The 26,823-nt window shown below is 36.2% G+C and overlaps 1 protein-coding gene across 2 annotated transcripts in view; it reads left to right on the plus strand.

Annotated features, from left to right (window-relative positions):
• Window positions 1–2,192: 2,192 nt before the first annotated feature.
• Window positions 2,193–26,823, plus strand: part of LOC137405721 (angiomotin-like) — a 65,126-nt gene continuing 40,495 nt past the window's right edge. Inside the window, exons 1-8 of one of the 2 annotated variants that reach the window (XM_068092083.1) lie at window positions 2,193–2,226; window positions 2,306–2,366; window positions 3,027–3,189; window positions 3,424–3,550; window positions 9,104–9,249; window positions 12,420–12,577; window positions 21,118–21,329; window positions 26,163–26,313. In XM_068092083.1, coding sequence (XP_067948184.1) covers window positions 3,090–3,189; window positions 3,424–3,550; window positions 9,104–9,249; window positions 12,420–12,577; window positions 21,118–21,329; window positions 26,163–26,313 — 894 coding nt within the window. In that variant the 5' untranslated portion in view covers window positions 2,193–2,226; window positions 2,306–2,366; window positions 3,027–3,089. The remainder of the gene's footprint in view (window positions 2,227–2,305; window positions 2,367–3,026; window positions 3,190–3,423; window positions 3,551–9,103; window positions 9,250–12,419; window positions 12,578–21,117; window positions 21,330–26,162; window positions 26,314–26,823) is intronic. The other variant, XM_068092085.1, reaches the window with a different exon arrangement.

Consider the following 26,823-nt stretch of genomic DNA (forward strand, 5'->3'; position numbering starts at 1 on the left):
CATTCAGATCAAGCAATATGTACAAGTGGTTTAATGTATCATAATGATAACAATTATAATAATGTTTTTACTAGATAGCATAATGATAGCAAGGATAATAATGTTTTTACTAGAACCAGACAAGATTATAGCCTGGTGAAAGCACTATTTGTTGTGGAAAGAAGGGCTGCCATTGTTTACCAGTTTCTCATTATAGCAATAGTGCCAGAGATAGCTTTTGGTTAGGGGAATACTGTTTAATGCTTTTAGCATGTTTGTCATTTTAGTTCTTTCTCCCACATGCCTGTGAAAACTTCTAGTTTTGGTTTATAATTGATATTACACTTATGCTACCCGGAGCTGGGATAACCTGTTGGGTCATTTGCAACTAGACCCATTCCCCATAACCTTCAAGTCAAACATTTTTCATTTTAGTCGCTGCAGTTGAATATCTTGTTTCAGGTCTTTCAAATTAACTTCGCATCTACCTCAGCGCTCTAACATTAAAACAAGGACTATGTGTTCAATGTTTTTGATGCTTGAGTCATCTCTGCTGTTCCATCTCTGATTCCATCTTGCTGATTGTCTATGTTTCGCTGTTGTAGAAAAATATGCTTGCTACATAAACATTAAATGCCCATTGCTTTTGTTCCAGACTTGTCTTATTTAACTTTGCGTAGCATTGATCTCTGATTTGTGTTGGTATTTGTTAATTTCCACTTTGTATCCTGGCTCAATGTTCCATTACTCTTACCAGTTATAGGGTTAACAGTATGGATGATAGGCAGTCACCTCGGGGTGCCTGTACGGTATGTTTGTTTTGAACTATACTCCTACCTTATCCTTGAGCTTCACTACTATTCTACCTGTAACATCCTAAATCAAAACCTTCACTAAATGGAGCTCATCTAGATTAAGGATTGGTTTGCGATCTCCCACGACTGTATTTCTCTCTAATCTGTTAAAAGCTTTGCTCATGTTCGACATCAGATCATTCAGATGTGTCTTATGTTTGGGAGGGTTCATAAGTTTCTCAGCAAACAGCTTTATCGTGCATAGCTGTTCGGGTGTTTATCTTTTGTATCTGTATGCTGCCCAGGTCAAAGTGAAATTTTGAACAATCTTTTTTCTTACTCGTTTTACTGTTTTCAGATTGCTAGAACCTTTCTAATATTTTGTATATTATTACTAGGGCAAACTTTTTATTGACCTCAAAATCAGAAAAATTGACCTTATTGATTTGAGAAATTGACTTTATTGATTTTAAATTTAAAATACATAGTTTTCTACTTAATTAACAAATCGAGGTGTCCAAGCGTAGTTTGAAAACATAACATTAATACATGTAGCTACATATTGGATGCATTGCATGCTGCTGGTAAGAACTTTTGCGTTTAATGGTTTGGCTGTTCCACTGGTTTCTTGCGCATGGAAGTTATCTGATGGCTTTCCACAAAAAATCGTTTAGGAGACTTAACCACACAACTGCAAAGTTTACGATACAGTTCATTGCCTGGTGTCTTGGTGAACTCGGTAGGAAACTCCTTTATAATCTGAAGAACCTATCTTCCCATGAGCTGATTGCTTAGCTTTTGGCATCTTTGCTAGTGTAAAACTGATTGCATACTAGTCATATAATTGGGCAGCGCATGCTATAAATATCAACAAGTGGCTTAAGCAGACTTCATCATGCCATGCTGACTCATCCTATACATAACGAATAAAGCAAGAGGAGAAAACTCACCAAATTTCCATTTGGAAAGGGAAATACCCAAATACCTTAGTAAGGGGAAATTCGGAATTTCTAGTATGCATAAAGAGTGGAAATTGACTCAAAAATATAAAAATTGACCTAAAAGATCAAAATTGACAATTTATTGACCTTATAACCTGGCTATTAATGTACCTAGGGTGCTCATATGTGGTATTTTTGTGTTTTAAAGTGATCCAAACATGTAAAAAAAATTGACTTTATTGACAAAAGTTTGCCCTAATTATTACTATTGATTTTTCGCGTCCTTGCATTTTAGTGTAGAAGAGCGACTTGTGTTCTTTATGACGGCGTGCCTTTATAGCGACAGTTTCTATTTATCTCACATTCGCTGCAGTTATTGTTGAAGTTGTCTTTCTTTTTGTGTGATGTCCGCTGTTGCGTAAAAGTGGAACCGTATGTGAGGCCGTGCAAAACATAGAGCGTGCTGGACATAGGCCTAAGCTTGCGCTCGATGTTCAACTCGCGAACCACAGGTAGTTTATTTTGATTTTTGTCGTACTACTTGGTAGTATTTAGCAATGTTCGATTAACCTTCTAGTGTGCTTTTTGTAGTTCACTTACTGATGGCTTGTGAAGACACAAAATATGCCCTATAGCAAACATAGAATATGACGTACGTATGCTTTTAGATAACTGTAGTCTATTCAATTCATGGCAAACTATAACGCCGATTACTGAACTAGTCACCACACAGTTTAGTGTTTTCTTTGTCATGGCCATATTTTGCACTTGCACAACCACTATGCATTAGTGCTTACAAACCGGCATTGGTAGTGTAATAAATATGTGACATTGTAATGTAACGTTGTCTTTTTTTCCTTGCGCTGAAGTATGCGTTCGACGTATAATTACTCAATTAAAATGTGGATTTATAGAAATTTGAAGCTCCTGTTCATTCATGTCAACGCTTTTGCCTGGCTGTTCTTCTCATGTAAGCTTTCTTGTTTGCTTAATAAGCATCGATGTGTTAATGTTCCTTTTTGGGCGTGATAAAAGAAGATTACAATGACAAACGTAGAATACGATTTTTTACAGCATAAAAAGTTAATTATATAATCAAATGACTGAAGAATTTTGTGCGCTACGTAAATTTTACTACTGCAGGCCTACTAGCCGGTACACATGCTTACATAAAGCTTTAGTACCATTTTAGGCTCTGTGAAGCTTACCAATTTTTGGTAAGCTTGACAAAATAGAATATTCTCAACAGGGTTGCATAGATCAGATTGCTGGAGCTGTTAGATGAAAATGAAATTTTCTAGCATTATTGCAGTTCTGCAGCAGTGGTCTACGCTTATGTCACACTATTAGATGGCTGCCTGTATGAGGCATAGGAATGCAATCAACCAATTCTTTGCCTGGGCAGCGTAACCTGGAGGCGTCTGCTCCATACAGTCGTCCAATAACTGGAACGTCCCAGCTTCCTACAACCATTGGTATTTTTTCAATGCTATTCACTAGCAAGTAAATTACATCGCCGCCATTGTTGTTGTCCTTAAGCACAACTTTTAATAGGTTGTTTTATCTGAACATGGTTGGAACAATCTCCACTGTAATTAGGACAAATTCTTAAGCGGACTAGAACTGTTTTAATTGCAGAGATGCAGTGTTTAAATGTAGCCGGTCTGTGTGTCTTTATACAATGATTATATGAACTATTGAACCCACAGGCTCAAAGAATCTCAATGGTGATGGTGATGAGAAGCTAACTCCAAGAGAAGAACCACAGGGGGAGGAGTCTCGATTGCAAGAGGTTTTTCCAAAAGTCCAAAACTCGAACGGTAACCAGCTGCTAAGGTCAGTCTGCCATGTTAATATGTTGCCAGCTAGATCAGCCTTAAGGTCCCTCATTTACATTTGGGCATAAATTGTTTCACATATATTCGACACTTGTAATAATACTAGGTGAATGCCTGGCGTTGCATGGGTAATCAAAAAAGCTTTTGCACAGAAAATTTGTTTTTAATCAGCGTATACATTTATCATTGTAACTTTTAAATGTAGGTGTGTGTTTATTTCTGTGTACTATGTTTAAACCAGTCTGCAGCAGGTTTTTAATTCCTAAAACTTTAGTGCTATAAGCGGACAAATGGACAGACAGAATACAGACAAACACTGAGAATTGTACATATAGATTAAACTTTTGGAGTATACATGTAGTTCAAAAATAGTTTTTGTTGTTTTAACTGATATTTTATGTAGATAAGTGTATTTTTGCCTAATATTTCAACGGAACTCACTCACCAGGTGAAACAAGGTGCCTCGTGGTATTAGCTATTTGCTAGTTTCTGAGCTGCTATATATTGTGTCACTAGCGCTTTCATACTAAGTTACTTTCTAATGCCACACCCAATTTAAGAATACATTTCATCATTAAATGTAGTAGTCAGTCATATGATGGTGTAATTACATGCGTGGAAGCGCTTGCACGTTACACGAGACCTCCTTATTAGAGGCAAGGGCAATCACCAGCCGTGCACCCCAAATGTGGCAAGAATATCTTTCAAAGTAGCAAAACATTTCTAGAAATATTTTTGGTCGAGCATAATATATATATTATATTTATGGTATAATTGTGTATATTATATATGCTAGTACGCTTGCCAGTTGACTGCACTGTGAAAGATTGTCATTAGTAATCAGTAGGCATATGTTCATGATTATCTAGTGAAGTGGTGAGGTGATGAGTGGTGTAGAGGTATAGCGCTTGCTTTTGAAACCAATACCCTGGGTTTGATTCCTATGCGAGGCAATCTATTTTTCTAATGCTGACGTCTTTCAAACGGATGGTCGAACATGCTCTTATTATAGTAAAGATTATAATAATAAATATAAATTTATAATATATATTATCTTTTGATGTCTGCAACATTTGTTGGATGTCGTTCATGATCTTGTTGTCAATGTCAACAGCAAGCGATCGAATTTTTCGCTGTCTAAATCATTTCTCTCCCAGTGAACCTGCAGCCTACTGCTCGCTGCCTCGTCTCATCTTCATGTTTTTGATCTTTCTGACATTCCTCAGATGGCGTTACAATCAGCTTGATTTCAGAAATATTTCTCTAGACTATGTTCTTCAGACAAAGATTAGGGCTATTACCGGGTACAACAGTAAATGATATTTGGAACTTGCTGGAACTGAGGTTAAGAATGCGTGTCAGTGCAATTAGCTGAGGTAATGAACACAGCATGCTAGGTCAAGCTTGCCTCATTGCGCAACATGCTGTAATCGTCACTATGCAAGGTCCTAGATTTGCACAGTATCGGCAATTGGACATTTCACATAAATCTGCATGCGCGTGATAGTTAGTGATGCTTTAGCCTTAGTGGCATCTTTAGCCTTAGAGATGAATCTAGGCGTCACCATGCTGTTGATAACTTGTGCAAAAATTTGAAGAATGTGTGTATTGGTTTGTAAACAATCAAGATTATTTTCAACGGCATGTCTATTTCTGATAAGGTAACTGTATACAACTGCCAATTCTCGTCCAATCAAACGTCGTTATACAACCTCATAGTGACAGCACCTCAAATACTCACATGAACTACCAAATTCGTGCAGCTCTTCATTTCTGTAAGGTTTAGAGAAGTTTTTATCAGCTGACATGGTTAGGTACTTGATAGTCAGGTAATACCTCAAGTATTGTTCTTTCCTTTTTTATATTGATCCAGTGAAGGTAAGGTGAGATGCTGCGGTAAACGTCTGCTATTCTGCGTAGCTAATATTATTGTTGGGCTTGGCACTCGTGATTTACTGCCTATTATCTTTTCACTCCACTGCATACTAGTCATACAGATAAAAATTGTTACTCTCTGGTGTTAGATCATGTTAAACACTCGAGCTTGATTAGCTCTGTTCACTCTAGCAGCATATTATTTACTCACCAGCACTCGGGCTAATATCTATTCATCTTTTCACGTTTCCAGCACATACCTACATACGGGTTTGCGGTTCCTTTGGTACGACATGTGTGAAAGAGCGACGCTAGTGGTTTCATATGTAGTATTCTTTCTACATGTGATTAATTGGATTCAGTCATATGTCTGTTTGTTCACGAAAAAGTCGTCTGGTCAATGAGGCATTATGCTCCGCTTTGTGGTCAAAAATTTAAAAGTTAAAATATAGAATACTAGCTGCCAAATTTTATTCATTTTTTAGCTAGTTCAAAGCTTTGAACCTTCGGAATTTAGAGGTTATGGTGCTTCTGTAGGCTTTTATTTATAAATCCAGTTTGAAGTGACAAATTCTCATAAAGCTGTACCATAGACACCATTATGTTAAAGGTTTCGGGAGTAACTGGTCTCTAGGTCATAGTACAAAAGTTTTAGCCACACCTCGTTGTGACTAATCTACTGTTTTTATGCTTGACTCACTTATTTCTTTGATTGGATGTCTGTTTATGATCAGGGATTAGCTATGCTGTGTAGCGTTCAATAATAGCCTATAAAACGGAGTGTTTTAAGTTATTGAGTACAGTAAGACATCAAATGCAAGGAGGCATAGATACATTTACCATGGTTATAAAGTATGCTTAGGACTGTGCCACCTAGCCGATCTTTGGTACTGGCGCCATTACAGACAACTTTATATGGCAGTTCCTAGAGCAGATTAGGCACTGCAGGTTAATGGCCGTAGCTTTGTCCTGTCTTATAAAGGGAGTGTCGTTATTATTATTATTATTTGCTTCAACTTGAAATTCTTGTGATTAAGATTACATACAAAAACTGAAATCTCACCATCAAGAAACTTCTTTATGCACTAAAGGTCAATAATGGGCACCGCTTAGCTTTTGTCAAATGTAGCGGCCAACTAGTGTTCCTGGGGCTCACATGATCACTGTGTGATCTGGGAACATTTGGGGGGAAACATTTTTTAAGTTGTTTTGCTTTCGAATAGTTAATGTAGATATAGTAATTGGTTATGGGTTGTCTGACGTGACAGAGCAAGGTATATTCTATTGTTTGAACATACCAAACCACCCCAACTCATTCAACACACTTTGAGGCTAGATGATAGACAGCTCTGACCATTTCATTTGATGCGCTTCACTAGTGCAGATATGTGTGAAGTACCTGTTGAAGTGTTTCACCAATACCAAACCTTTTCTAAATGTAGCACTTACAGTGTTATCAGGCAATTCTCATTCCACTTTCGGCTTTGTAAATACGTTTGCTTTTCTCCAGCTTTTCAGATTCTCATCTCTAATCATTTCTTAGTACGTATAGTTAGTAAGTTAGTAAGTATACTGTTTGCCTCTTTCAGAATGTAGGCCCCAAGTGTATAAATTGTTATCACTCCATAAAACTCTGTTTAACAAATCGTACAAGTCTACCCATTGGTCTACTAGAAGTAGCCCACTGGTCTATTAGAAGTCATTCACTTGGTAATAATATTTTCTGATTTTATCACCAAAATGTCGGCAGCAGGTGTACAGTGCCAAACAAAGTAGTTGGAACTCAGTTGTTTAATAGCTATTTCAGACCTAGTTTCTTATCTCGACATAATTGTTGGCTCTCATCTGGATACTATGGATATTTATATACCAATAGAATGCTTAGACTCTAGAAGAATCCAACTCATCTACGTCTAGCTTCAAAGAAAAATTTTAATTTCCTTTCCATTTGGTTAGCAATTTTCAGTGTAACTCAAATTTTAAGAAGATTGCCAAAAGTCACTTGCTGATGGATTAATTAGCTCACCAATTACTAAAAGTGATTACCTTATACACTGATGGCTGCTTTCAGGGCCACCATATTACAAAGAGCTGTTTTAACCTCCTAAAAAGGAATACTAAGGAGTTCCGATTACATAAGATTTTTGTTAAAAATGTTTCAACTGGTAATATGCTCTCTTAAATGATTTTTAACTTGACTAAAAAATGGCAAAATTAAACTCACTAGATTATTAACAGTATAAGGAATCGAAATATATATAGTTTTAAGGACCTATCTGTAAGAATTTGAAAATTATTCAATTCCAAAGATGAAAACCATGTACAGTAGGCTCTCCCGCAACATAAATCATCCATTTCAGGAATGTTTACATTGGAGGGATTTTACATTATAAGTACAGTAAAACACACGTATGTCAATTCCCTGATCCATTCTAAGATCTTTCTAAACTCTTTCCTTTGGTCATACAAAAAGGAAAAACTATACCTAACTTTTTAATTTGTAGGTTGTACCGTAACTGCAGTATTATTGGTTTGCATCGACAACTTTTCCCCTTATGATCAATTTCGCTGGTTTTATAGTCTATGGTTGCGGCAATTTTACAATAAGTTGATGGAGAGCGCACATCTTCCACATTCATTTATAACAAGTTTTTTATTTTTTACATCTAAGCAACAAAATCTATTCTGCCAAGTAAAACTAGTAACAAATACTTTATACTCCCACAATAAAACAGAACAAAAAATATTTTTGCTATGAAGAAGAGGCACTATCTGTTCATCGTCTATCTGTATCGAAGGGTCAAAGTTAGGATGAAAAACATCTTTTGACGATACTCCAACTCATGACATACAGATTGGTAGACCGACACTGTAACACCTGCACCAATCGATCAGGTTTAGGTATTTATGAACAATTGTGCAGCTATCTATTCTGTTTTGTCGACACATCTGCTGATTTATCACGACGAATTTGAATGTCATGGAAATTATATATATAATAGATATACATGTAGATAAGCGAGATAGATTAACATTCAAACCGAATTCGAAAACTCGCCCGACTTGACATAAATTTCGTTATATAGAATTTTTTTATGTAGTTCGAAGCAAAAACTTCCCATGAATTTTTTACGTTATCTGGAATTTACGTTAGGAGCGTCTACTGTATTGCTGATTGTGTGCCTTTTCTATTTTGTCCGGCAATATATAAAATAAACAAAGAACTTTTTTCTATAAACGCTTGTATTGGTTACCAACTTCATCTTTTTGTGAGCCAACATTATTAGCAGTGCACCACTGTGCTTAACCTATGTTGATTCACGCTGCAAATGTAACGCTTTTTAATCTTCGTTTTATTTCTTGTACTGTCTAGCGACACACAGATTATTCTGCCAGTCTGGTATTACAATGAGCATCACATATCAACATTCAACCATAAATATTACATTCGCATATTTTTAGTCTGTTTTAAACAATTACAGCTATTTTAAATATTTGTTTAATTTTGACATAAATTACCTGAAACATTAGAAACCTCCTTTTTTAAATATCTCTTCTTCCAAACACTAAATTTAATAGCGCACTTTGCATCACTATTTCTTTAGCAGTTTTATTGAAGTGCTGTAGTTGTCTTCTCTCTAAGTTGAATTATTTAACTAACAACTTATGGCTGCAGGCAACAGAATGGGAGGGAAGGGAAGCAGCCCTCCATAAGGCATAAACCTCAGTCCAACTCTGTGCCTGTCCCGTCTAGTCAATACATACGTCATAATGTCAAGCCCCTGCAGAGCCGCAGTCTTGACTCTTCAACAAATCAGTCCGGTTAGTGTTTGTGTCTTTTTATCTGTAGAATGTATTGTTTGTCTGTAAACTAACTAAAAAGATTAGAGCATTTCTGCGCAAAACATTTGGGATCACATCGTGTACCAGATTGAGTCTCGTAGGGTAATTAAGGGAAGACGACTCTCAAACTTTCATTCAATTACTCTAACTGAAGCGCTAATAATCGTAACCATTTATTGGTTTACTTTGTAAAGGGGAAAGACCGAACCATCATGGGTAATGAATTATTCAAAACCTGCTTTTATAGTTTGTTTTATAAAAAAATTAGTTTTTGCCAACTTGTCAGCGATTCCATGATTATTCTTTTCCAAATTAGCGATTGTTTGAAACATTCCTGAACAGTCAGTCAGCATCATTGAGTTTGCTCGGTAATTATATTTATTATTTTGTCAAAAATTTTCTTTCGTTCTCCGGGAGTCATGCCTGCCATGTAGCAGCCACCTGCCAGTTTTTATTTTCACGTCTTTACAAAAATGCTTAATTGTAGTAAACATTGACATACTGTCATTCTAATATACGAATCATTTTTGGAAAATGAGTGAGTATTTAACTTCACATCCTAATGAATCAGTACGTATGTATGCAACTCTCCTTCACATCGTTTGGTTCCGTTCTACTCAAATCCTACTCCTTGCACTCCTTCTTTAGCTTTAAAATCCTAGATCACAGAAGGCTAGTGCTAGCGATAGTAGGACTTGTGAAAATAGGAAGAAGGCAATTCCTTCTTTAGAATGAAAGCAAGAAGTTATAGAAGAACATGAGCAAAGATCTTTGGATCAAGTCTTTAAAAATCTATGAAGTCCTCTTGTAGTTATTGCAAGAAAGAGAGTGATGTAAAAAAACAAGTCTGAAATGAGTGAAAATTGAAAGGATTGCCTATGGTAACCATGGTAATTAAAGATGAGATAGAAATATCATCACAAGTAGAACCGGCAAAATATAAATAAGTTAATTTAAGGTTCACATCGCTAACTTAGACTAACCTTGTGTCTGTTACCACCATCACTTACTCATCCATCTCCTGCGTCAACAAGGCCATGCTATCGTTTGTTTGCTTTTGACATAACGGCAAAGTAACAATCAAAACCTGCTAGTTGATAGTTAACTTTATTAATTTAGTTTTTTACATATAATTTAGTTTTTAAATTCAATTTAATTCAAAATAGTGTTTGTCATTAAATTTTTTGGGCGCTGGAACGATTTCTGAAAAAAACTGATAATTTGGCACAAGAAAATTTCTTGTGCCAAATTAACGTGGGGAGTCGAGGATTGCTTCACCGTACCTGCTTCACAAACCACTCGTCAATTGACAACAAGACTAACAACAGCTCTGCATAGTAATATATGGATAGTGCCAAGTTAGGGATACTTTAAAAATTACAAAGAAAACTTGGTGCTATATGACATGAATAATACTAATAAGAAGGAATATTACAAACTTGATAAATGAAGTATTTAGTGATAAACTGCACACAAGCTGATAACCGTCAGGAGAGGAGTGCTATAACATTTTCTGTCAACGCAACTAACTTAGCCTGGTGATCTAACGTAGCCAAGCGCAAAGGTTTTTTCCCTCCGTCACATTATTATGCTGACTTTCAGAACTGTTCATGTCCTACATGTTTTATTCAAGAAGTTTATCATGAATCCAGTTGAATTTGTGATTTTTCTGAAACTCATTCATGAAGCAAAAAATGTAATATATTAATCACAAGGAAATGTCTAAGATATCTGCGGGAACAAAATTAATTCCGATAATCAGACGTCAACGATCCACAAAAATAAAAAAATATCCGGATTGAATCAAAGTCTGCTCTTCAAACAGACCTAGTATAACTACTTGCGTTACTACATTGGTCTTTCCTTAAAACACATAAATTACATAATTTTTTTATTATATATTTCAATTCATCAGAGTCTTGGCGTTCGAATGAGCCTATATTCAATACACAAAGAATAATAGAACTATGAAAAACGGGGTGTCAAAAGTACGTCCTGCAGAAAGAAAACACTTGGTTCAGGTACTCAAAATGTGGCGTCATAATTCTCATTTAGCCTTAGGTCGTCAATCTCTTTCGCTGCCATTGAGGCTGCGTTTTTCTGTGACAATCGGTGCTGTTAAACCCGGAGAGCGCTAATAATAAACTAAGATTCTAGATAATCAACAATGCCCGAGATCGTGCTAACGCCTGACCAATACAAACACATGTTCTGGGTTAATTAATTATGCTTCAATAAATGGTACTGTCGTTGATAAAGGTAATGAAATCACATCGATTAAATTATGACCTGCGGTTGCGTGGCCCTAGGACTAAATGTCAATCGCACTTTCGCGAGATCACACAATGCTTGAAATTAATTAGTCTCAGTCGTCACCCTAACATCGCATTAAAAATAAAGAGCTAGTGCATAATATCATCGGAAAAATATAGTATGGTTCTTGGAGTCTGAGGTACTTATCATAGAAATAATATGTACATGGAGAACTAATAAAACTGATTCCTTTGTCATCTTCATTTGTTCTCTGGAGTTGTCCTACCTTCGCCTGCCACTAGCGTCATTATCGTCACTTTCGTAGTTGATAAATAAGCCATAAGAGCACACAACAACGAATATGAGAATTGTGACGTCACAATTTTCGAGACTACCAGTAAACTTTTTTCGCGGTAGAGCTCTGGGGAAGTCCTATAAACACTAACCAATGTCTGTCTCATCATGGCAAACAATTGCTCATTCGAAAGCCAAGACTCAGATGTATTGAAATGTACAATAAAAAAATTATGTAATTTATGTGCTTTAACATTTATTTACTCTGGAGTAGTCTTTCCTTTGCACTTAATGACATTGGAGTAGTCTCTCCTTTGCACATGTTGACACTGGACTGGGAGTACTTGTGATCTATTGTTTATGTGATCTCTGGCTGTAAGATGACCTAGTGCTATTCTTAGTTGTTTACCCTGTTATCGTCTTATATCTTGCTATATTTGGTGATAGCTTATCTTGTCTTCTGAAAATAGTACAAGGTTGTTGTAGCCAAACAACAAACAGACTTTGTACCTTTATCCGCTCTATCTAAGCTGTCTGTTAAAATACCGATGTATTTGCCAGTGTTATTCTTCTTAAGGGTCATTCCAGTATCTTTATTGTAGATTCTGTACCTTACGCTCTGTCAGCCCCACAGTATCGCTCCCCTCCGCTGTATGGAGCCATCACTCCAAGTGGAAAAGTAACCACAGCCAGTCCTGTGATTCATTGTTCAGGCAATATTCCACACCGAAATGGCAACATGCTTTCCCCTTACCCACAGGTAATTACTCATTCTTCTGTAATTCTTCTGTAGAATTTTTAATTAAATTTGGGTATTTTCATTTAGTTGTCTGTGAAAAAAGTTTCAATTAAACAAGTGTTGCAGCTATATTGACCACCCTGCTATGGAGTCCTCAGTATTAGTAGAGAACTAGCGCGCATCTATCGAGCTGTTGCAGGGCAAACAAATTTAATAGATGTATCTGTGCTGAAACATCTATTGCTAATGACGGCTACATAGTAAGTTGGATTAAATTGTGAAAAAAACGTTTTGTAGTTTGTAGTTTAGTGCACTTATATCCCAATCAACTTTTAATGCACTTATACCCCAATCAACTTTTAATGCACTTATATCCCAATCAACTTTTAATGCACTTATATCCCAATCAACTCTTAGTGCAATTATATCCCAATCAACTTTTAGTGCACTTATACCCCAATCAACTTTTAATGCACTTATATCCCAATCAACTTTTAATGCTCTTATATCCCAATCAACTCTTAGTGCACTTATACCCCAATCAACTTTTAATGCACTTATATCCCAATCAACTTTTAATGCTCTTATATCCCAATCAACTCTTAGTGCAATTATATCCCAATCAACTTTTAGTGCACTTATATCCCAATCAACTTTTAGTGCACTTATATCCCAATCAAATTTTAGTGCACTTATATCCCAATCAACTTTTAGTGCACTTATACCCCAATCAACTTTTAATGCACTTATACCCCAATCTTGCAGAATACAAGTTTATTAATTTGCTTGTTATTTCTTGAAAAGTGAATACCTGCAGTAGACTACCCTAAACCATAAATAATCCGTTCTGAGAACATTTATGTTATAGCGATTTTATTTATGAACAATAAAATACGTGTACCATACCTTTCGAACTATTAGCTGCTACTTTTTTCTAATGAGCTAAGCCATGCAGCTTATATAAGGGTGCGGTTATTCTGTGGTTCTTTCTTTGACCGCTAGGGCGCATTAACCACAATCTCCGGTTAGTGCGTCTCTAGCGGCGAAAGAAAATACGAAACAATGCCTAACGGTACTGTTCCGTTAGGCACTAGGTTAAAAAGCGTCAGTTAATACGGATCAGTGCCGTTAGACACTATTCCGTTTTAAACACAAAGTAGCAGCCGCGTTAAAAAGCATCGTCCTGAGTTCTGCGGCCTATACAAAGGTGCGGCCTATGTATTGTTTTATTATCGTTTTTTGGGAAAATAAAGCAGATGCGGCTTATATAGGGGTGCGGTTTATAGTCCGAAAAGTACGGAAAATTACCTAATCCGCTCCAAGATCTTCCAAACTCACCCCTTTGGCCCATAACAAGGAAAAACTAAACTCAAGGTATTATTGGTTTGTATCGGCAAATTTTCTCTTTGTTCTTATCCCTTTCACTTGATTTACATAGCATCAATGATTACGGTTATGTTATGTTATGTTATGTTAGGGGGAGCGCACAACTTGAAATTAAATTTGCATCAATTATCATTTTTTCTGCACAGCAGGGTCTATGCTTAAAAAAAAGATTTTATATGTATAAAATGAAGTAAAACAAAAGTATATCTTTACTATAATAAGAATGGTGTCTGTCGAAGCTAGGGTCAGAGGTCAGAGTAAAAGAATGCTTTCAATGAGACTCCAACACGTGATATTCAGCTCGGTAGACCAACATTGTAGCACTTGCACTAATTGACTGCCCTTAGGTATTTCTACATAGTTGTGTAGCTACTTATTGTGACACTTGAATATCTCTAACGACGCTGGTCAGACTGCCAGGGTACTGGTATATATAATAGAGATACCCCTATACGTGGTTTTTTTTTCAAAGTGCGACAAGAGCAAAATCGATATTTTTAAACTAGCTATAGGACTCTAGTTATTCTTGTTGGATTTGGAAACTTGCGCCGACTTGACGCTTTTATGTTAGTTCTTTTTATGTTAACACTTGAGTTCTTTATGTTAAATGGAGTTCACACAAAAGGAAGTTTACGTTATAGGAGCATCCACTCTATACACATACAGTTTTGTTGTATTGCTGTATGCCAAGTAATAGCCTGTTAAAATCACCGTTTCATCACTCGTGACCAAGATAATGTAATGCTAGGACAAATGCCATATAGATGGTTTTACTAGAAATAAGTCATTTAACTCGAGTGTGACTCAGGCTTCATAGTGAGACTTATAACAAGTGTGTTGGAAAGCAACTGAAGATGTCAAGATTCAAATCTAGTTGATCTGTCGCTCCTAACAGTTAATTTCTTTTTATCTTCAACTAGAGAGAGAGAGAGAGAGAGAGAGGGAGAAAGAGAGGGAGAGAGGGAGGGAGGAAGGGGGGGAGCCATCCTAGTATAGAATCTTATGAGCGCTGTCGATATAATAATATAATGTTGATGACTGCCTGCATGCTAAGTTAGCATTAGCATCAATACTAGTTTTTGAGACTAAAAGATAAACCAGCTATAGCAATACCTTGAGATACAAGCTTATTAGTAAGCTCGTATGTCAATTCATTCGTATCTCAAATCAAATTTTCCTATATAAAATAACTAAATACGAATTGATTCGTTACCATACAATGAAAACAACTACATTAAACAGGATATTGCGGTGGAAAAAACATGTTTTTAACTGTAAAAAAATAACAAATACCTATTTAGTTGTTAAAATCTGAAATAAAATGGGACATTATTATGTTCAGTATTGTATAAAGTTCTTTGAGGCAGACAATACCGTAAGTCCTCACGCTCAAGCCGCTTGGAAGTAAAAGAAAATTCTTTGTTTATTGATGTAAACAAAAAATTTTCTTTTACTGGTGTAGCCTGATTTCTTATTCAAGAGGACAGGGTATAGCGAAACCCGTCTTAACACTCTCGCTCCCGAAGGGGGTCAAGGATGACAAAACCTCGGTCACTAGCCACGGTCTGTGGACATACGCGGCTTGTTGGAGGATAATTTTTTTTCGTGAGTCATCTATTTTTGAGCACAAGCCGTGCGGCTTGAGCGTGAGGACTTACGATAGGGATTAACGATGGTGCGAGAGACACTTGATGGCAACACATTTGGTGCGCTACACTTCTGTGACACAACGTAAAATTACTTGGACTTTAAATTTAATTTAAATAAACTTACTATATTATACACACACTTAGAAATAAGTATTAACCCTACATTACACAAAGTTTAATTCTAATTTTGTTTTACCTTTTTTACATTTCTTCCAGTTTGGCTCTTTTTGCCTCACTTTCACCCTTCACTTTTAGCCGACCTTTTTAAAACTTTCTCAAACTGTTCCGATAAGAAGGACCAAGCGGTGCTGTTCTAATGAGCCACCTCCCGCATACTCGGCCACCTAGTGGCCGCATCGAGAACCGTTTTGTATGCTCGTATCTCAAATTATTTTTGTATTTCAAGGTAAAAATTTGCTCGGTATTCTTGTCATATGTCGAGACACTCGTATCTCAAGGAATGACGGTACTCTCTATTAGAACTTTTGCTTCCCACGGTTGACTATTCGGAGTTCCCCATTGTTCAAACTTTTGCTATGAGTTATGGGGCTCCTTTTATTATATTATCCTAAAGGAGTTCATGGTGGAGTTGCTGAACTATATGACCTCCAATGAATAACTAATCCTATTCGCTTTACTCACTGGAAACCCATCTACTATTACTTTTGAAGTTTATTGAAGGCTTCTTATGCAAGCGCTGCAAATAAAATAAAACTGGTTAACTCTTCCAAGATATTGACCTTAATCCATGGCGTCTGGTGTCACGCGCTTGTTTGTTGGGAAGTTGTCTTGTCTACCATGGTTGGACAACCCTCATTTTATTCTCACTAATCCTATTCACTTTTGCTTATGCTATTGTTGCAGCTTACTATATATTATATCAGTCTTTGTGCAGCTGTTGCACTTCTGAATCAGCCAAAAAATAAGTAATTGAGAAAAAATATCAACTTTGGAACAAGTAGTTTACTATATATAATTTCAAAAAACTCCCAACAATTAAGAGATTTGGTTTAGTTTTTCTATTAGCTGTATTTTTTGCATTTATTAAATAAGACATACAATAAGCATGCTGAAATATGTTATCTTGTCTTTAGAGACTGATTTATGGTTCCCCATTGATGAATATACATAAAACCTAAAACATACTAAAAGCAACATCTAGTGATTAAATATCATTTCTACTTTCATTCCTACATCATTACTACATTTCAGTTTTAAGTGTTGGATATCCAGAGTTTAACTCAAAAAAAACTGTGGTGTAATGGGTTAGCTCTCCAAGTGCTTGTTGACAATTTTTGCACCTAAAAGCCGTACATCTGCAAAAAATTGAATCTGGCAAATGCAGGAGTCGCCTGCTCTCCCTAAAACTGGTTTTAATGAAAAGATAACTTTGATACATTGTATTTATCTCCAAATAAGCGAATTCGCTGTTCTAGAAATTATTTTGTAATTTTCTGGTATCCTTGTTTAATTATTTATTTAAATATTTCATTATTTTAATATTTTAGTGCTGCGAGAATTATGCTATCATAGCCATCATTATGAATCCTACATGATCAATGTACATGTAGATATTAGAGGGTGTGAGTGCCTTCTGTAACTCAAACCATTACCCTGTTAGATAGAACACATATGTTGCAATCATGTGAGTAGTCTAAAAGCTTGCGCATTTGTTTTGGTCAAACGTCATTCTGCATCTCCACGGTTCATGTATATTGTATTGTTTCTATCATATTTTATTGTACATGTATATTATATTTATTAAGTGAAGACATGCTGGTCAACCTACATACATGTAGGTCATAACAAGCATGTCAACCTGAATCCCTTCAAATGGCTTTTTTATGGTTTTAGCGAAACACCAGAACTGCTGTGTTTATATTACAAGTATGAATCATATGCATGTTAAACAACCTCTTCAAGTAGTCTACTATGCATTAGGAGATGCTTGCTAGTTTCAGCCACCTGCTCGACTATGCCTGCCGGTACTTGATTGTTGAAATAGATAGCTAGTAAACTTTCGAGGAATTGATGTCCTTCTGGCTCATCATTGCAGCATTTAAACAAGGTTTTTGGATGACTTATGGGGTGTTATTGGTGCAAAGATTATACGCTAAAACGAGAACATTAAGACCTACGCAAAGAATGTTGTTTTTTTTCTCAATCACCTGTTTCTACTCTGTGGCCAGTAAAACAAACAAAAAACAAATATTTATATTAAATATTTATAGGTCTATTTAAATTAATGCGCCTTAGACCTAATTCGGAATTTACAGTTGTAAGGTTGTTTAATGTTTTTCCTAACATATTGCATGTTAAGTTTAAAACTGGCTGTAGTAGTGCAGCACAACAATGGGGGCTACCAAGTTATGATTGGAAGTGCCATCTTAAACTTGTTTACAGGTAATATAATATATACCTTATTTTTACTGATTTTTGATTCTGTAATTTTGTTAAGTAGCTTTAACATTTATATGAGGAAGCACCAATATTATGACTGTTTGTTAAGGCTTCATACCGTGATGTATATATTGCATGTATAATAACAGCTTTTCTGTTCATATTCACATTCTATTCAACTCAGCTGCTACATGACCATAAATGTTGCTCATGGATAAGTCAGCCCCAAAAATTTTACCTTTAAATCGTATTCCAGAAACTTGACTTATGTGTAAGTATATATGGTAGTCAACCTTGCTAAAGTTCAGGAGCTGTCCACTTTTGTACTCATTGTAATTCTTTCTCAGTTCTTGTTTCACGCATTAACCTTAGTTATGTTTATTTTGTAATGGTGAAGCAATATTTGTTATTAATTTGATAATTATTTTTAATTTGTCATTGTTTAATGAACATGAAAAAGAGTGTAGTCTTCTCCATCTCACTCCATTCCTAAGGATGTTGCGGGTAGGTGTCATGTAGACATGTCTAGATATAACATCATACATAGATTTACATTCTATTGAAAAGGAAGGTTGCTTTCTAGAGATTATTCTGTAAATCTTTATGTGCTTAAGGGGCCTTTTAAGGTTCCCAATGTGTACCCTTGAAACAAACAATCGAAAAAAATAATTTTTTGTAGACTCGAGTACATGATAAGCATTTGTTTACTCTATTAACTTTTGAGTTATTTTGTAAATATTGCTTTTAGACATAGATGACTGACATAGAATTACTCTGTCAAAGACGCGCAAACGTTTTTAGTATGTACCAATTGCAGTCGTAAGCCGTGTGTTCGGTTATCTTAACCTCAAAACGTTACACTATTTATAAATATCGCTGGGCTTTCGCTGATGTTTCACCACACCTTCACTTGTCCACTGTCAATGGGCTCTTTTAGACTTAATTATTATGTACCATGGCGTATCCCAGTCTAATCAAGTACTACAGTATTTCTCCTATAATTGCGTGGAATATGCTATCAGAATCGCAACATCCTCATGTGTTCCTCATCTCATACACCTGCCTGTAGAGAATTCCTCAGCACCGTTAGATTCATGACGGAGTTGTGTGTTCCCTTAAAATTTTACCGGTTAAGTCGCTAGCTGCCTTTGAGTCCCTGTTCTGTCTCATTTTACAATAAAGATTGCTAGCAACTTTTTTAAACAGGCTCAAGCTGTTTAAAAAATTTTGTTTTCATATTTGTGGCTCGCTGCCAAATTCAGGCCGTTTATTGTATATTGTGATGAATATATACAATGTATGAAGCAAAGGTCATCTTTTAGATACCTGACATGGTAAACACATTTATGGTATATATACAATTTGTGTGTTTTTAAAATTACTATATCAACAGTTACTAATAATTCACATATTAGTGGAACAATTGGACGAACAAAAATTCCTAAGGAGATATGGCTGAGTTAGAGGCCGACTTGTTTGTCTGTGATGCAGACATAATTTAGCTGAGATGATTATAATTAGAGCATCACGCTGTCTCCAGTTAATTACCGTCTTGTCCAGTTTGTCTGTTACCTATTATGTAATGAAATGGTAATCACTGTCTTCGCTCTCTAGAGTGCTTGAGTATTTATTTTACGCTTCCTTTGGAGTCAGCAAGAGGCTAAAGCGCATTGGAGAAACAATTAACAAATTCATTAGCGATTTAACTACTGTGATCAACAGCAATTACCATATGATTCAACAGTGAATGATTTTATTAGTTGCCAATCTGTTGTGATTAACTTAGTGATTATCAACAAGTATGTGTTAAAATTAAATGTTTACTGTACCAGCAGAAAAAACTATTTTAAATAAAAACTGAACTTTCCGATATTAATATGAAGCAGCTCAAAATATAGCCGATTCAAACTAAACATTTCTTTAATAGTTACTGTATATACCCATGCATACGCCGATCTCATGTGTAAGTTACTGTATATACCCATACATACGCCGATCTCATGTGTAAATCAATAGGTATTTCAAGACCATAAATTACATTATTTCAAGTATTACTCATGTATAAGTCGACCCCGTTATTCCAGAATATTCTGGAATGATAATATCGAATCTGAATCGATTTTTACTACCTGGACTAAAACAACATTCAAAATTTGAAGTTTTTTACTCGATACGAAAAATGGAGCTCTTCGTCATGTTTTAAACAAGGTTTCGGATGACTCGCTTACGGTAGTATTTGTGCAATGACAACACTAAAACCCGAGTTTAGCATTTCCTGTTTCCGTTTGCTACACCGTGGCCAGCAAACAAACAAAAAGCTATTGTTGAAAGCGCAAGGTCTTATTAAATGTACATGCATTAGACTATATTCTGAGTTTACAGTAAACAATTTAACTCAACGTCTTTGTAAATATATTACATGTACTTATGTACTAATTTTATGTACACGTGCTTACAAGCTATGCTACTGCGAATGTTGGTCCTCATCGCACCTTTTTTTCTTGTATTCTCAACTGTTATATCCTTTTTTCAATGAAATACAACTAACGAACAAACTTGTTAAATTTAAAACCTGCTGGTGGCAGTATAGCATAACAATGGCGGCTGACATGTTATGGTTGAAAGTGAAAGTGCTGTTTAAACTACTGGTAATATATGTCGTATTTCCACTGACATTTGATACCAGTAATGCTGTTAAGTAACTTTAACATTTATATGATGAAATACCATTATTTTGATTGTTTGTTATGGCTTTATACTGCGATATGTATTTTACATCTATAATAACAGTGTTTTTTCATATTCATGTTCCATTCTACTCAGCAGGAACATGTCCATAAATATTATTGTTGTATACGTCGGCCCACAAAATTTTACCTTAAAATCATCTCTCAGTAACTTGACTTATACAGGAGTATAAACGGTAAATTAAAAAAAATTCTCGGGCTTTTGCAGGCGGAAACTGGTACGGAGATATTTTAAGCACGATGTCAAGAGTGTTTCACGGATGATGGCTTGAAAACATGCTTTAGTTGTACCATTCTGCACTGCCTCTGCTCTGCTCCAGCCTTTACCTCTAGCAGTTGTTAGGATTATTGAGCGATGCATTCCTTTTACAATTGGCAGGTTGAGGACTCATCTCTACCTCCTCCTCCGGAATACCCAGGAAATAGGGCTGATGTGAGGCGCTCTTATGAGGTGCTGGACAGGATGACTGCTCCCCACCCCAGTTCTCTGTCCCAGTCTTCTAGTCAACCAGAGCTTACCAACGTAACATCTAATCACGTTACAAGCTCGAACCAAGGTCCTTTGCCGCCATATAGCCACTCTGTGAGTAGGTGAGTCTGTTACTATGTAATCATGTATAACAATGTACAAGCAAGGTATTGTATGCTTGTAAGTCTATGTACACCCATCACTATGTTTCCATGACGCGCAGGATTTGCAAATTTGAGCCAATCCGCAAGTTAACCGCATCATAGAAACAGCATAAATCTGTTAAATGTAAAATAATAAATAAGATAATAAATATACAAGATCTAAAACACTAACGTTACTGTAGGGTACTATTGGTTACTATAGTTACTAAGGTCAACATTATTTTGTCGCTGATTTTTAATATGTACCGTACGTATATGAAATTTTGATGATTTTTACCAGGGGGTGTTTGCATTAGATTTTTACTATGGGTTTCTATACTCCTCTATACGAAACCTTTGCCTTGCAATGCCAACACTGGAACGAATTAAAATCGTATGGCGAGGGTCTACTGTATTAGCCTGATACAGTTATTAATTATTTCTATGGTGTTGCTTTCAAAGTTTTTACGAAAAACCATAAAGTAGTGCTGGGCACGGGTAGTAATACTCGTTGAACTCGCGGGTTTATCTTCTCTCGAGTATCGGGTAATAGAGATTTCGGGTATTTCGGTCCTTCGGGTTCGGGTTTTGACTTTCAAGTTCGGGTTTTGGTACACGGATCCATCGGGTAGTGTTAACAAAAACGCGGTCTATTGCACCCTGCGCTCTTAGTCTGGGACCACAGGGCATTTCTGTGTCATTTTTGCTAAGGAGGCATGACAATGGGGTTTAACGAGTCTTTAATTTAATAGATATAATAAAACATACCATACCTTATTTACTATACCTACTAGAAATATTGTAGTCAAGCAGCGATTACTTGTCATTAAAAGGTGAGAAGAAATACTTCCATCAAATTTTATTTGCGCAATTAGCCAAATCGGCTTCGTAAACAAATCTATGCCTTTTTTAATACGGCGCGTGTTCGCTATCACCGATAACACATAGGTCCTTAGTCTGTTTCCGCTATCGCCTTGTTAGAAACAGCCATCAGCGTTGGTAGTAGCAGGGAAAATTTAATAACTCTGTTTAAATTGATTACCACAGCTAGCTATTATGGATTACATAATTCATTATAACAAAGTTTTACTAAGCCAACAAGCCTTACTAATGGAAAAAGCCGATAATGTAAAGTTTTTTATGAGGTTTGGAGCACCATCTACAAAAAGTCAGAGAGGTACATAGAACATGCTTAAGTATTAAGCTACCATAGACCCTATCTTCTGCCACCTGTTGACATGAAAATGCCCTGTAGCCCCAGACTATCTTGACTGTTTAACAATCCACCTGATAACGCTGGGAGTACGAATGTCCGTCGATAAAAACTGTGAAAAATGATAAATAAATTGAAAGAAATATAATTGCTTTGTAAATTTGAAGATATATCTGTTTAGAGAATTTAAACATAAAATCCATATCAACAAACCCGATACCCGAAAAACCCGTAGGCAAAGAAATACCTGAGCCTAGCACTACTAGCTACCCGATACTCGAAAAACCCGAACAGAAGGGGGCGGGTCTAAACCTGTTGACCAATAATTACTCGTGCCCAGCACTACCATAAAGCACTGGAGTTAAAAAAGGACTTTGTTACGAACAGCACAAAGAAAGAATTCCTCGCTATTGATGTAATCTATTCATTATTAGCACCAATTTGTGAACTCTTTTCTACTGATCGCTTTCTATTATGGGTTCGTAAAGATCAAAGAATGTCAAAGTGGCACTCAAATAAAGGTGGCGTTCAATTAAAGGGTGGCATTCAAATAGAGGTTTCACAGTGTAAGTACACAAGCATAACGAACAATTATAACTACTTGACAAGGAAATCACCTTGATCAAAGTCGAGTTGTCTGCCTCACAATAATTTCTGTGAAATGCACCGACTTGACAGACTGTCGCACCATATTTAAATGCTAGCTCACTGTAGTCATATGAACACTGAATAGCTCCGTGTTAGCTAAACCTAACTATGAGATCAATGATTTGGGTGAATAGCACTAGCACTGTTGGTAGAGTGTCTGTCGGTCCTTAAAACCTGAAAGTTGTCAATTCGAACCCAACTCATAGCACTCTTCAATCTCATTTTATCTGAAGAGGATGCCATGCAGCAAACACCTGCGATATTATATTAATCTATATTTTAATGCATTAATTGGAATTGCTTTTAGTTAGCTTCTAAGTAAAGGTTTTGGGAGTGTCCTTAATTGCAGTTGTATCAAGGCTAGCAGTTTCTTTGTTGTAATTCGTTGCCCCAACATGTTTTTTGCATTTCAAAAAGTTTTTTCTTTCTTCTCATGTATTTTTATAATAATATAGAATGCAGTTAACCAGAATTAATATAATTTTTATACAATTCAGACTCTATACCCCAGTGTACAGTTACACATTACATATTAGCATGTTAATGGGATCTGTATTTAAAACTATTTTTTAATGTTTTTTTTCTTTTAGCAATATCTTCATGTAATTTGTTGCTCTCTAGCAACTAACTAGATGTAACATGTAGAATGATTTGGAATTTTGCTACTCTTGAGTTTCACTCCTCTTCCTCTGTTTAAGTAATTTGAGTTGAACTCATTACAGACAAGTATTGTATGTGCCTCTGAAGAGGAGATGAGTTATTTGCAAATTTTGTTGCATTAGTAATAAATAGATAAATGGATAGAGAGAAATACCCCCTTATTTTCACCAGTCGATGGTAAATTAGACCTTGAATACCTTGAATTACCAAATACCGTAAATAGAGAATAGCGAAGTAAAATTATGAGTACTGGAAGAAAAAGCTCTTTTTGTATCACAATATTCTATAGTGTGGCTTGGCGAGATGTTGGTGTCTGGCTCTGTAATGGATGGTCAGGAAGATTGGCGAGATGTTGGTGTCTGGCTCTGTAATGGATGGTCAGGAAGATTAGCGATGTGTTGGTGTCTGGCTCTGTAATGGATGGTCAGGAAGATTGGCGATGCAATCTGAGTATTTTAGACAGCAAATATCTAATAACGCAGCATTAAGGCTATTTGGACACTGGTCATTACTGTTCATATCGGGTAGCATAACTCTAAGGCTATTTGGACACTGGTCATTACTGTTCATATCGGGTAGCATAACTCTAAGGCTATTTGGACACTGGTCATTACTGTTCATATCGGGTAGCATAACTCTAAGGCTATTTGGACACTGGTCATTACTGTTCATATCGGGTAGCATAACTCTAAGGCTATTTGGACACTGGTCATTACTGTTCATATCGGGTAGCATAACTCTAAGGCTATTTGGACACTGGTCATTACTGTTCATATCGGGTAGCATAACTCTAAGGCTATTTGGACACTGGTCATTACTGTTCATATCGGGTAGCATAACTCTAAGGCTATTTGGACACTGGTCATTACTGTTCATATCGGGTAGCATAACTCTAAGGCTATTTGGACACTGGTCATTACTGTTCATATCGGGTAGCATAACTCTAAGGCTATTTGGACACTGGTCATTACTGTTCATATCGGGTAGCATAACTCTAAGGCTATTTGGACACTGGTCATTACTGTTCATATCGGGTAGCATAACTCTAAGGCTATTTGGACACTGGTCATTACTGTTCATATCGGGTAGCATAACTCTAAGGCTATTTGGACACTGGTCATTACTGTTCATATCGGGTAGCATAACTCTAAGGCTATTTGGACACTGGTCATTACTGTTCATATCGGGTAGCATAACTCTAAGGCTATTTGGACACTGGTCATTACTGTTCATATCGGGTAGCATAACTCTAAGGCTATTTGGACACTGGTCATTACTGTTCATATCGGGTAGCATAACTCTAAGGCTATTTGGACACTGGTCATTACTGTTCATATCGGGTAGCATAACTCTAAGGCTATTTGGACACTGGTCATTACTGTTCATATCGGGTAGCATAACTCTAAGGCTATTTGGACACTGGTCATTACTGTTCATATCGGGTAGCATAACTCTAAGGCTATTTGGACACTGGTCATTACTGTTCATATCGGGTAGCATAACTCTAAGGCTATTTGGACACTGGTCATTACTGTTCATATCGGGTAGCATAACTCTAAGGCTATTTGGACACTGGTCATTACTGTTCATATCGGGTAGCATAACTCTAAGGCTATTTGGACACTGGTCATTACTGTTCATATCGGGTAGCATAACTCTAAGGCTATTTGGACACTGGTCATTACTGTTCATATCGGGTAGCATAACTCTAAGGCTATTTGGACACTGGTCATTACTGTTCATATCGGGTAGCATAACTCTAAGGCTATTTGGACACTGGTCATTACTGTTCATATCGGGTAGCATAACTCTAAGGCTATTTGGACACTGGTCATTACTGTTCATATCGGGTAGCATAACTCTAAAACATAGTTTTTGACCCCTTCTAATTTTTCGATACGAAGTGATACCAGCTTGGACCAGCATAACGCAAAATGGACAATATACGATTTGTAAAAGAGCAATAGGCCTTGTTGGTTTTACTGCAATATTTCTGAGCTGAACTAGAGTATGAGTGGATGGTCTAGTTTTTTAAATAATAAAGTCGACATGGCCTGAGGCTAAAGAACCGTGAATGATTATCTATTTGCATGCCCCGAGTTGATCATTTGTCGAGACAAAGAACATTTTTTAGCTTAATTTGTTGAAATTATGTGCTTTACTCGCTATGTTGTTAGCATGCCTTGCATGTTAGCATTTAATTATAAAGTCTATTGTTTGTAACCCTAATTTCTTCATATTATGGAAGTAAAGATAAAAACAAAACTTTACATTATGTATTATTATTTTAGAGATCAGAAGCTAGAGTCAGCTGACGAGCAACAAGACTTTGCAGCGATTGCTGCTCGTGCGTCAAAGATGGTGGAGATTCTATCGGAGGAGAACAAGGGTCTAAGAAGTGAGCTAGAGTGCTACTATCGCAAGGTCTCAAAACTGCAAAAGGTCGCTACCTGTTATCATTATAAACCTGGTTAGCTGTAGACATCAATTCTTTTGTTGACAAAAGGTCGCTACCTGTTATCATTATAAACCTGGTTAGCTGTAGACATCAATTCTTTTGTTGACAAAAGGTCGCTACCTGCTATCATTATAAGCCTGGTTAGCTGTAGACATCAATGCTCTTGTTGTTAAACGAAATGAAACGTTATACTCTGTGTGACCTTGTAGACGATGGCTGATTGTAGATGGGATTGTTTCCTTTCGTCACAAGGCTGTAACCATTATATACCAATTAGATTAACATGTTAAAAACTTGACTTACAAAAAACAATTTAGTCTTTGTCTATATTTAACAACATATTTGCTGTTTTTGTTATTTATAAACATCTTATATGTTATATCGTTAATATACTTTCTAATCTTAACATTCTTGCATTGTTAATGTAGTGTATTTATAATATAGCCTGTCTTGTTAGTATAACTTAGCTAGTAAATATAGCTAATCCTTGTTAT

The sequence above is a fragment of the Watersipora subatra genome, chromosome 10, assembly GCF_963576615.1.
Source record: "Watersipora subatra chromosome 10, tzWatSuba1.1, whole genome shotgun sequence".
Taxonomy (NCBI): Eukaryota; Metazoa; Bryozoa; class Gymnolaemata; order Cheilostomatida; family Watersiporidae; genus Watersipora; species Watersipora subatra.